Here is a 13,363-nt window from a genome sequence, read left to right on the forward strand (position 1 = left end):
ACACATACAGAACTAACCACTGAAGGGTAGGTCCTAAATACCCAGCTTCTCTGAGAATGTAGTTTGAAAACTAAGAAATTTGTGAAAGGAAACAAAAATGAAAAGATCTTTTCCCATCCTTAATTTCTATCAGGTTCAAGGCATTAGAAATACGAACCCTTTTAGGCTGCAAGTTCTTGTGGGGATAGAAGCTGGGGGTGTGGAAAAGCTAAAGTCTACAATTACAGGTAAGGAGAAACACTCAGATTTACTACACTGGTGTGATGCACACTTAAGACTTACTTGGCAAACAAAATCTGGAATCACTCTGTGGAATATGGAGCTCTTGAAACCAAAGCCCTTCTCTCCAGTGCACAGTGCTCTGAAGTTCTCAGCAGTTTTAGGAACAATGTTTGAAAATAATTCCATGGTTATACGTCCCAGGGGCTCATCATCTGCACAAATGTCAAAAAACACCACAGGATTTGTCTCCTTTGAGAACTCTGCTGTCAGTGAATCCTGTCCTTTCTGGAGTTTCAATAAATTCTGTTGACATTCTTCAAATTTTTTCTTGAAACAATCAGCCATTTCTTTAGTTTTAAATCTCACTGCAAGCTGTTCCACTTTGGCTTCTCCATCTGTTAAACAAGGAACACCACAGTGACCTTAGTGTTAAAATAACTTAAAAAATTGTTTTATATATTTGTTGTCAATTTAGAAAAGTCAAAAAACTGGAAAGTAGCATTGAGTGCAGAGCTCACCAGCATAATCTGAGGCAGTCCAAACTAAAGCATTGTTGGAAACATTCAAGGGTTTCAGTTCCATCGTCTTGGTGATGACGTGGTTCGCACACACTTTGAACACCTGGTCTCTCCTCATCAGAATCCGAAAGTAATTCTTCACCGTGTGCCAGAGGATCTTAATGTCTCCAACGCCACGTTCCTTCCACTGACTGGCCTCTCGATCCCACCTGTAAAGTTTGGCTCTCTCTTTAAATAAAATTTCTTCATCTTCTTCTCCAGATTTTACTTCTACCTGTGACAAGAGATGAAATTACCTATAAGCTGCTGCTTATAAAATACTCATAACAAATTCCAAAGATCCAAATTCCTTCACACACTGACATGAGCAGAATTTGAAAAGAGTTAACATCCTAGGGTTACTAATACAGCGGATTCAGATGAGGCAGGAAAGATTTGTCATTAAATGTCTTCTTTGTACTTATTAACATCCTTCCTCTTTTTGGAAATCAAATACAATCTTTTACAGGAGAGAAGAGGTTTAAAAAAAATCACATTCTTCAAGAAAAATACTATCTACTGATTGAGGTTCAAACTGATGCAAGTAATTTGCTTAAAATAACACTCTTGTCTAGAAAAAGTACAATACACTTTTTATTGAAAGGACTGTGGCAAATATGAGCTTAGATGGGTTTTTAATATTTTGCTCCTTCAATTATGTTACTGAAAACAAACAGGAAAAAATTAAGTTCTTCCCAACAATTTCACACAGAATTTACCAAATAACATTTGTATGTAAATTTTTTTACAAGGATGATTTACATTTTAAGATTGAACTTGTAATGAAGAGCTTCCGTTTGTAATGGTCAATGTTCTGAAAGAAATGCAAACAAGGTCAGCCCTACAAATCAAGCCCATGTTAAGTTTTAAACTTAAAATGTGAAGTTAGTATAAGGTTTTTACTCTTTAATATTTACCTCTGGTAGTGACACTATTGGTTCAAAATGGATATCTTCATTATGAACTACCTCTTCATCACTACCATCTTCATCTTCACCAACTTTACTGGTTGACTGTGCTCCAAATACCGCTGCTCCAGTATTTGCCCACTGGAAATTTTTATCTGATGAATAAATTAGGATATTTAAACAGTGATATCTATTTTAATAAGCTTTTAATCCCTGTTACAGTACTTTATGAATGAATTTAATTTCCAATGATGTGACATACTTCTAACAAAAATGCTTAAAACTGTATTCTCCTGGCAAGTTAAGCTCAAGTGGTGCGCACAAAGGAGTGTAGTGACATTTATGCCTGGGTGTACAGACAGGGTTATCTAAGCCTTAGGTCTTAGTGACACTGAACTTTCAGTTATGAAGCAGGTTCTTCATTCAAAGTACCTCCTTTGAAACCTGAAAACCCAGCTCAGCTCCAAGGGTAGTTATTTCATAAAACATTCTATTACATGAAAAAAGTAACTTTAGAGCCTAAGAATGTTCTCCAAGAGGCCAAATCTGCTACTCTCAAAGCAGACTGAATACAAGTTGGTAACTTCTCCACCTCAGCTCTCTTCTAAGGTAAATGGATGGGGTGAGAGCTTCAACTTCTTGCCCAGGTGGCACTGGTGGCCCCAGGAGCAGCTCACTGACCCCACCTCCACCCCGCCCTCTCTCAAGCAACACCATGCTTAATGGGTGAAAAGGCTCCCCACTCCTATGCAGAGGAACAAAGACTTTTCCCTCCCTCACACCCTGGAGAAGGCGAACACTAAATGCTGTGTTTTCCACATCTCAACTGTGACAACCCAGCCTGCTAATATTAATACATTCCCCACTATCTTATCTTAGAGGAAAGAAACCTCTCAACTCTTCATCGCTTTGCTGACTGACAAACAACTGCTTTCTAATCCTACATCTGATACAAAAACTCAGGAGAAGGCAAAAATTGTCACGGATCAGTTAAAAACTCAGCACCTTGAAGAAAGAACAAAATGAGTGTCTAATGAAACAGTAAATTCTTCTAAGACAGGTTTAACGGGGAGAAAAAAAACAGGACAAAAAAAAAAGTCGTACAAATAAATAGCAAACGAATGCTCAAACAAAAGCACCATCTCAGATTGTGTGGGGGCTTCCTGAGAATAGTAAGCACAGAACCTAGTTGATTCATAGGTGTAGGGCTTCAAAAGAACTTGTTCAGGGAACTCCCAAGCAGAACAAAATTTTCAATTACCCCAATACCCTGAGATATACGGCAGAAAATCTCAAAATTCCTCTAAAGCAATGGTTCGTAACATTGGGTGCATATTAAAATCACACCAACAGCTCCTATGAAATACCAGTGCCTGGGTCCCACACTCAGAGCCCAACATAACTTAACTATCAAGTGTTCCTTCTACCCACCCCTTTAAAAAGCTCCCAGGAATTCTAATATGAAGCAGAGAACTGTAAACCACTGCTTTAAAGGAGCAGGAAAAAGAATTTATTCAGTATAAGTATAAAGATAAGTCTATCAATAATCAATATCAACAACTGTATTCTAGGTAGCAATACCTAGGAAGCTTCCACTCTGGGTTTAATGGAAAAATTACAAAATCTCAAGGAAATATGATAAAATGTCAGGCACAGGGAAGCAGCAGATAAACTGCTGTTTCTTATTTTCTCTTAGTTTCCGCATGAAATATTACACAAAAGACAGAGTGACTGGTTGACCTGTGTGAGGATGACTTTCAGGAGAAACAGAGAAAAAAGGAACAAAAGAAAAGAAAGTGAGACAAAAATAAAATGAACAGATGAAGAAAAAGCAATCACCACAGAAATAACACATAATAGAAGAGGAGAAAGAAGATTCCTCTGGGCTTAAAACCAACCAAAACAAAAAGTTTAAGATCAAAAAAGTCCACACAAGGCCAGAAATATGTTTCAGAAGCAAAAAATCATTCTGATGAAATTGACCTTCATTAAAAAAAAAATTTAAATCCTACAAGCCCTTAGTCAAAGGCTAAAGTATTAAAAATTTACAAGTGTGAAAACTCTCCATGAAAATATATGAAATGGATTCCAGGGGATTTACAGTTACAAAATACTATTCTGTGCTTATATTATTAGCACAATATAAACTAAATAAAGTAGACATTCAATACATAAGAAAACTAATCGTAATTTAAAGGAAAGTAATGACAAATCTGGAGATAAAAAAACAAAAGGAGAACTGATAAAACCAAAAGCTACTTCTCTGAAAAGACAAAGCACAAATTCCTGTTAGATCTAAGGACACAAACTAAAAGGTGAAGCTTGGAAAAAAAAAGAGCTTGGTGGGTAATCTCACTGAATCAGCAGGTAACTCAGGGCAAGTCTCCCACATAGATGTGGAGCTGTGCTATGTCAACTTTACTGCACAACACTGATGGAGTATCAAGCAACCTAACACATCAGCTTTTATTTGGCTTTTCATTGGTGGATAATTGTACCCATTCTATTGCTGTATTTGCTGACCTATTATCCTGTGACTTCAAACTACTAAATAAATTAAAAATAAAGCAATGTGACATCAATGAGGCTATGAATTCCAAAGTAACACAACATCTGAAGGTGATTTCTTAAAGTTTTATATGTTTCAATAAATGACGGAACTGTGAAACAAGTAAAATATGTGAGATGGAATAACACTATTTTGAATTAATAATGTAATTATTTATCTTCAATAAAATTTATTCTGCAAATCAAGCATTAATTCAATTTCGGTGGTGCTATAATTTGTTATGAAAGATATTTAAGAATAGGAAAGTATAGTATGCCATAAACAAGGAAAAGGATTATTTTCTACAGATGATACCAAAACAGACCAAAATTAGAAACCACTGGAAAAGATGGGAAAGCTCACCAGATATAAATTAGCACAACCTTTATATGAAAAATACAATCAAGGATAATGCAAGAATAGAAAACTTCAAAGTCATCTCCTTAAAACTTACAGATGCATATCTTGAAATATTAGCAAATCAAAAGTATAACTAGAAGAACAATCCCAAAGTTACTCCAAAACTGGAGGGAGGGTTCTGCATTTCAGGATGCGCAAGACTAGCACAAGTTACAATGAATTAAGAGAAAATTCTTGGTGAGCAACAACCCTGCAACAAAGGACTCACCCTCCAGGGGTGCCCACTTCTGTAACACAGTCACCGAAGCCTCGCCTCCTAATCTTACCTTTGGATCCAAAAGCAAAATCCCCAGAATTACTGGAAGCCAAGTCTGCAAATGACAGCCCTGGACCATTTCCAAATCCAAACGTAACTGTTTTGCTTTCCACTGGCAAAAGGGAAAGAGAAATTTAGTATTTCATTTAACATATGTTGAACATCAAAGATTTACCCAGGACCCAAAGGGAAGGGGTATGTGTGTGTGTATGCTGGGAAGGGTAGGACCTGCTATACTACTGATGTGGTGGTGTGGGGGTAAGGAGTATTTATAATCTAGTTATTTCTCTGAAGAAAACTTACAAGTTTACAGGTACTATTTATTCTCAATGAACAATACACCAGAAGCAGCATGCTCAAAATCATTTAAAAAAATGAGATGTACATCTATACTAAGAGAGCTACACAGCTTCTGCTTCACATGGTCTAGTATTATCTAAACAAACATTCATTCCAAGGATTTCAGGAAATAGCTATGTAAAGATTCTGTGTTCACTAAGAAAACTGAATTACCTCATGCCCCTTTGTACATCTCAGTTTAAGAAAGGGAATTCCTGGAGGTACATTTGAAGGTATCGTCTCAGAACCACAGGTGTACCTTACGCAGAAATGCATACCTACAAGGTTGCTATAAACATACATCAAATTTTACCTTGGCTTGTAGAATCTGCATCATTTTCCTTTCTAGTAGATAAATCCACAGGTTTGTCAACAGTTCCAGAAGAAACTGATGGTGAGCTAACAGATTTGGTAGTAAACTCTGGCTCTTCAGATTTACACAAAAATGGCACAGTCACTTTAGTGTCATCTGTACACATGCCATCAGCTGAGCTAGCTATGTTCTTGTCCTGGGATTTCTGCAAAGAGAAAGTAACAAATAACTATGTCATTAAATACTAAGTGACAAAAAGGATCATATACTCTATTTTACAATAAACAGATGACATGGAGTTCTGGACAAAATGGAGTAAGCATACTTTTCTCTCCACCATGTTACCGTACCTCCAGTCTCTCCAGCACCTGCAACTGAACTAGATTGAAAAGGACAAAGCAAGCAGAAGCCGCTGGGAAGTGGATGAGAGCAGGAGGACCAAGAATCTTGAGACATGAAGCAATGTGAAGTCTACCAGCAAGGAGCACCAGGTCTGGTGATGAGACCATGAATACTTCAGCTTCCAGGGGCCAGCCTATCCGGGTCCACAAGCCACAGCAGGAACCTGAAAAGGCACTGGCCTGAGCCAACTGTCCCCCGTAGTTGCTCCTGCTGGTGCTGAGCCACGAGCCCTGGCACATACTGCTGGGGTGCTGCCACCAAGGATGCAGGCCCTGGGCCCTGGGGCCTGTTGTTCAAGCGGCCCACCCCCAGCCAACATGGCCAGCCCCTGCCTTGGGGGCCATCTCTGCAAGGACCGAGAGCACACAACCTCCTCTGAAACTCCACCCCAGGGCAAAGATGGCTTCCGGAAATGGACGGTGCTGAGCAGGAGGATGGCTAGGCAGAGAAGAAGAAAAGGGAGGTTATGACTGGGCCCCCTCGCTGACCTGCTTCCTACTGCTTACAGGGTCGTCTCAACAAAAGAGCACTGAACCTGAGTGAAAGGGTTTCTAGCTGGAGCTGCTGGACAGCATCAAGAGATGAAATTTTTTCTCTGACTGTCCCCTCATTATGGCAGGTGGTCCCCAGGTATAAAAACGACTGGAGAGACAGGCAAAGTGACATCAGAAATTCTGGTCTTACCAAATCCACTTTTAATCAAGACTGTAAAATGTCCTCTGAAGAAGACATATTTACAGTAAACTTCTGTGTTTAACTTAGGAGAAAAAAGCCTCTCAAGCCCTGAGGGACAGTCTCGTAGTAAGAACCTGGTGGGTTTTCTCCTGCCCCCACACATCAACCCACTTCCCCGCAGGGGTACAGAGCTGTCCAAGAAACTGGGGCTGCCAACAGCACAGATGGAAAAGCATCAAAGAAGAGTTGGCTTTCTTTGGCCAGGGATGGGGAATGTCATGAAATGATCTGTGTGTTGAAAGATCAGACAAACTCTGAAAGCTTCTAACAATGTTCCAAGAGGTAAAGACAAATACTCTTAAGACAAATGAAAAGAGAGTTGTCAGGCAAACAAATATAAACCATAAAAGAAAATCCAAAGGGAATTTAGAATTGAAAAATACAACAGAAATTTAAAAATTACAGAATGCTCCATTGAACTGCAGCAGCATACATTCCTCTCAAGTGCATATGGAACACTTAAGAAAGACCACGTTCTAGGCTACAGAACAAACCTCAGCAAATTCAAGAGAATGGAAATCATAAAAAGTATATGCTCAGTCCATAATGGAATTAAACTAACAATCACTACAGAAATATAGCTGGGAAAAAAAATCTCCAAATATCTGGAGATTAAGCATTACACTTTTAATACACATGCTGAAGTCTTTGGACAAATTAACAGAGTCCATCAACACTGATCCATGGATAGTAAACAGGCATTAAAACATTTTAATGACCGTCTCAACTTCAGCAACACTATTATGCCCACAAATGTGATAATGCAGATGAAATGGACCAACCAATTCCTCAAAAAAAGTAAACTGACAGAACAGATAAAATGAATTGGCCTATATTTATTAAAGAAAATGCATTAATATATCCTTGCCAAAAAAAAAAAAAAAGTACCAGGCCTGGTGGTTTCAGTGGTTAAGTTCTATCAAATATTTAAGAAAGAAATATCACTAATTCTACAGTGTGTTCCAGAAAACAGAAGCAGATGGAACACTCCCTAACAAAGTACATGCAACAAAAACTGACAGGAGCAGCAGACATGCTGGGCAACACTCTGTCAATCATCAACATCACAAGTAGATGAAAAATTAGCAAGGATACACTGGACTTGGACAATACAGCATCAACTGATTTGATCTATTTAAAAACCTATTTTCCATGCAAAACAACAACAAAAAATTACATTCTTCTCAAGTGTACAATGAGCACCCACTGAGACAGTCTTCACGAATTCAATAAGAACTGAAATTATTCAAAATACGTTTATAGACAATGGAATTAAACTATAAATCAGTAACAATGACATGTGGAAAATGGAATATTCAGAAGAAATATACTTCTATCCAATGCATTTGTCAAAAAGAACGTCTCAAGGAAAATTAATAGTTTGAACTGAATGAAAGTGAAAATATCACATATTAAGACTTGTAAGATAGAGCTAAACAGCTCTTGGAGGAACTTAAAATTAAAATGTTTATTAGAAATGAACTGTCTTAAATCAGTTAATTTAAGCTTCGACTTAAACTAGAAACTAGAAAGAGCAAAATAAAACAACATTCTTCAAGGATTAATGACAGTGAATGTACAATGTCCGGAATACCAGCTGGTGACAGAAAGGAATACACCATCACTACACACAGTGACTGGGCCACATCTCAGAGGCACTGTGCTGAGTGAGAAAAGTTCGTATCAGAGCTTACAAACTGTATGATTCCATTCATTCCAGTCTGGAAAAGGCAGAAACACAAGCAGATCAGTGGCTGCAGAGACAGTAGGGCAGAGACAGTAGGAAAGAGTCAGTAGGAAGGAATTCTTTGGGGTCTGGAACTATTCTGTACGCTGCCTACGGTGGGGATTACAAGAATTCAGCCATGTGTAAGAACTCACAGAAAACATACATACAACAAAAAGTGAATTTTACTTATGATAAACTTGAAAAGTTAATACAAATGAAAAAAGTCATTATTTCCTAATGACTGAAACACAAGGAAACGATAGTCCACTGTTTGTGTCAAATGACTTAGGCTATCACAGTAGTATTATTTATTATAGCCAAAAAGAAGAAACAACACAAATGGGCATTAAACACATGAATGGATAAATAAAATGTGGTAAATTCATACACTGGAATGTTATTTGGCCATAAAAGAACCAAGTACAGATAAATGCTACAATGTGGATATATCACAAAAACTTACTAAGTAAAAGAAGCCAGACACAAAGGACCACATATTATGATGTTTATATGAAATGTCAGGTAAATCAGAGACAGAAATGGTACATCAGTGGTTATCCAGGCCTCGGAGAGACAGGCAGAAATGGGAAGGGTGATGACTGTTAGAGGTTAACAGGGCTTCTTTTGGGGATGATGAAAATGGGTGAATTAAACAACAATAAATGTCACCCCCCAAATGCAGACTAGATTACTTGGGAGGGGAATGTCATAATTCAGCTCCTAACACATCCTCCACTTAAGAGGCCATGAACAAGAATTTCCTGTAGACAAATCCAAAGGCTGCTCCCTCGTTCAGCACTGCACCCTGACCCTCGGCAGTCCCAGCACACAGTCAGCACCTAACCACAGCATGCTCAAGCACTTAAAGCCAGGAGTGCGTATGTCAAGAGTTCATGTAGTTGGGGATGAATCAGTGTAAAGCAGGAAAGATGTGTCCTAAAAGGACATCATCTACATCCACCCACAGAACATTTTAGTTTAATGGCTGTTAGTTCTGTTTCACCTCTATCAAAGGGCACTCTCCTCCAAAATTACAATTCACTGAAACAATTTTTTTCCCACCCTGATAATGACTTACCACATTTAACTTCTGTGGCAAAAGGAGCCCCTAGGATTTTTATTTAAAGAACATTGTAAATGTTACAGGATATTTTACAAAAAGATTTTAACTTATAACAATGATAACTCAACAGTCACTTACTTTTTAAATATCTTAAAAAGGTATTTTAATTGCTATAAACAGCACAGTACACTGACAAAAGACACCAAATCCTGTGTACACTACGAGTAGGAAAAGAATAAACACTGTACAACTCAGCATGTGCACCAGCGCTGAGATTACTTCTCAGTTCTCTTTTTAAGGCTTGAAATACATAAAAAAAAATAAGTTTCTTTTTCAGTTTTGCACACAGAAAAGTGAAGCCATATTTAACTGCACTGTTCACTTAGTATGACTGGACTGTATCTGCCAAGTGAATGACTGCACGCTAATGCCTCCAGCAGCAGCGATTAGAGGTGACTGACAGAAACCACACACTGTGTACTGCCACTGAGACAGGGAAACGGCTGAGTGACGGAAATACACTTCGGATTCAGCACAGCTGAATGCAGAAACTTCAAATAGCACTTCCAAAAATAAACCTATTTGGTTATAAATGAGGGAGGGCTGTGTCTACATTAGCTCTTGTGCACTGATGAACAAGTTTACACCTACGGAAGAGCTGGCACAGCCTCGGTTGACAGCTGCGAAAGCAGGCCAGCTACTCCTCAGGGTCAAACGGACAGTGAAGGGCAGTAAGTCTTCCAAAGAGCAGGCCGCAGGCTGGGTCATCTCATTCTCTTCTCATGTATCCATTAAAGAAAACACTGCATTCCCAACTCCAGGACCTACTTTATTTTTACCATATTTCCAACAATTTTTTAAAAAGTATTTCTTGAGGAGCAAGGAACCATTCTGATTATGTCAATACTGTAAACAACTATAAACAATGACTAGTTTTCTAGTTTCTGTGGAACACAAATTCATACACCAAGGCGCTGACAACTATTAAAATGACTACACTTGAACTAAGAAAGTAGTCAAATCATGAACTTACCAAAAGCAAAATATACAGACCATGGGAACTAGGTTTCAAATGCTACTTCCTATCCACTCTGCCCACTCCAGAATCACGTAACCGGCACAAAAAGTGAAGCACTTAATTCCATTCTTGGTACGGCAGTAGACCATGTCAGGGACATGAGCATCGTCCATGCTACCACCCCAACTTCTCAAACTCAGCACACATGCAGCAGTGACACGTGGGCCTTCTGGTCCTCTGCCCAGAAAACAGTTTCTCATCCTCTAGCCAGAGCTGACTGAGGCGCCACCCACTTGCCGGATGCACCCTACTGTTACCATGTGCTAAGAACACTCTAGGTTATTGCCATCAACAAAGGCGACTGAGCCAGAAGGAATGCCAGAGACAGTCTTACTTGCGCCTCCTGCACTTTCTGAAGCTCCGACTGAAAGTCTTCCGCATTTCCATTGTCCTCATCAGTGTCACTGCAGATGCCACAAAAAAACGTAGGAGGAAGCTTGAGTGTGTCTGCTTTTGCCTTCTCTTCAACTGTTGGCTTCTTTTCCCAAACAATAACACATTCTTTCTCATTATCTGAAAATCCAGGCAATGCAAACAAAGGAAAGGTAAGATAAAAGTAGATGAAGCCCAACCAACTCCACAATAATGGCCCACAATGTCACCTACAGATTAAAGACCCAAACAATAAGACCCTGGATGCTAATGGAGAACTAGCACCACCAGGAATGATGTTTTCCCTTCACATTACTTTTAAATATTTTAAATCACCATGGCAAAATTGGTAATCACCAATGTGACCAGATTGGGAGATTCCTTTAAACAGAAGATTTTTAAAAAACACTTTAAATTACTTGCTTTAATGTTACATACCTGTTACATTTTCTTCTGACAGTCTACATGTTTCTGAGTCATCCAGATACAGTTTTCCATTGAGTTTCTTGACAGCTGTGTCGAAATCTTCATCTTAAAGTATAATTTATTTTATTAAATAAAAGAATTTGCAGTAAATTTCAGGAGATTTCCCAGCCAGGAATCTAGGAAAATCATCTGCAACTTCCCATCCACTCTCCCTTACTCTCTACATCCAAATAGCAACCAGTTTCCTGATTCTACACCCAAACGCCTAGTCTGAGCTGCTCTGGCATTTCGGGGCTCCGAATGCCTCTATCCAGTTCCTACAATCCAGTCCTCTAAATCACTGCCTGAATGTCCTACCGAAATTATTTTGAGCCCATAAGCCCCTGCCTGAGAACTCAGATGGGGCCCACAGAGCTCGCCTACTCAGACCCCGTTCCTGCCGCATGGCTCAGCCACCCATCCCTCTGAGACTCCAGGGAAATCAGAACTGCTTTCAGTCCCCTCAGAACGCCTGCCCTGTTCACAGCAGACACGGAGGGAATGAGAACACACGAAGGCAGCTCTTCTAACCATGACACCCACTGACAGTTCACACACATTTAGAATCAACACGGACCTGCACAAACAGCAGGGGTGGGGGCTCCAGGAGGCTTAAAGTAACTTCATGAGCCCCGTTCACTATGATGAGCATGAACAGAATGCTCTATAGCAACAAGAGACTCACCGTCCTCCTCCTCTTCGCTGATGTAGTCTGGCCTGTTCTTATAGCAGAAAAACGTAGGGGGAAGCTGAAGTCTGCTTGCAAGAGCTCTTTGCTCAGGGGTCGGGGTTAGCTCATACACAATGAGAACATCATCATCAGAGGGAAGATCCTCAGGTTTTTTCCTCTCTTCCACTACAAGACAAATCAGAAAGACTGATAAAGACAAGGTGGTAGGTAATTAATACCAGTATTGTAACTAAAATAAAAATCCTGGAACTTCATTTTTAGGTTAAAACATCATGCTGATGAAAACACACACACTCTGATGTGGACACAGCTCAAAACCCTGAGAGTTAGAAGCCTGAGGAAATGTTCTATCAGAACCCTCAGTGAACACAGAATCGCCTTAATAACCAGGAAAGAAATCCTACTTTCAGTAACTAATCACTGAAGAAAATACTACTGATGGCTATAAATTAGTGCTGCCATAACCATACTTGGCATACTAAATGGTTTAGCAAAATATCCATGCATTTGAAACAACTGAAAAAAACTAAAGAAATCATGAGCAAATATTAGTATAAATACAAAACTAACTCAAAGCCAATCCCAATGAGACCCCACAAAGAAAGCTAACAACTGCCAAGGCTGGTGAGTGATTAGAATTACATCCACTTTCCTGTATTTCCAAGCATGATAACATTAAATTAAACCTGTTACCCTCTGGGTAAATCATACTGTAAGAATCTAAGACAATGTCTGTTCGCTGAAGAACCATGACCACCACCACCACCACCACCACCAAAAAGGCAAAAGATGGGGAGAAAAGGAACTCTTCACACAATAGGTTGTGGTCTATAAAAAAGGACTTCTAACAGAGCAAGCAAAGTCATGGAGCATGGCTGTGAAGCACTGCAAGTACAACCAGTCCAAAGTGAGATATACCCAAGTGGGAAAACACACACAGGGTTTTGAACATGTGGAAAAAAGAAAGGGGGATAATTTCATTTTTCATACTGATCAGAAGTTGAAATGGTACTCTGGATGTAATGGGCTAGGCTGAATAGATTATTAAATTTAACTTCATCTGTTTCTCTTATTTCATCTGTTTCCTTTTATTTTCAAACATGCTATAAATTTTAAAATTACATATACAGGTCATACTTTATTTCTACTGGATGATACTGATCCAGAAAACAGCTCTTCTCAATGCTGAAGGAGCCCTTCACTCACCCTCCTTTGTTACAAAACACACATCAGCATCAGTTCCTGGCCAGGCCCCACGAGAGGAC

At 39.2% G+C, this 13,363-nt stretch overlaps 1 protein-coding gene across 3 annotated transcripts in view; it reads right to left on the minus strand.

The window, feature by feature from the left end:
* The window catches only part of LOC133257058 (E3 SUMO-protein ligase RanBP2-like), a 61,341-nt gene that overhangs the window by 563 nt on the left and 47,415 nt on the right, over positions 1-13,363 (minus strand). For 2 of the 3 annotated variants that reach the window (XM_061432516.1, XM_061432518.1), the window contains 8 exons: positions 12,093-12,263; positions 11,381-11,473; positions 10,905-11,083; positions 5,564-5,768; positions 4,922-5,023; positions 1,697-1,842; positions 741-1,014; positions 283-617 (listed from right to left, as the gene is read on the minus strand). In XM_061432516.1, coding sequence (XP_061288500.1) covers positions 283-617; positions 741-1,014; positions 1,697-1,842; positions 4,922-5,023; positions 5,564-5,768; positions 10,905-11,083; positions 11,381-11,473; positions 12,093-12,263 — 1,505 coding nt within the window. Of the gene's footprint in view, positions 1-282; positions 618-740; positions 1,015-1,696; positions 1,843-4,921; positions 5,024-5,563; positions 5,769-10,904; positions 11,084-11,380; positions 11,474-12,092; positions 12,285-13,363 lie in introns of all 3 variants that reach the window. The other variant, XM_061432517.1, reaches the window with a different exon arrangement.

The sequence above is a fragment of the Bos javanicus genome, chromosome 11 (assembly GCF_032452875.1).
Source record: "Bos javanicus breed banteng chromosome 11, ARS-OSU_banteng_1.0, whole genome shotgun sequence".
NCBI lineage: Eukaryota > Metazoa > Chordata > Mammalia > Artiodactyla > Bovidae > Bos > Bos javanicus.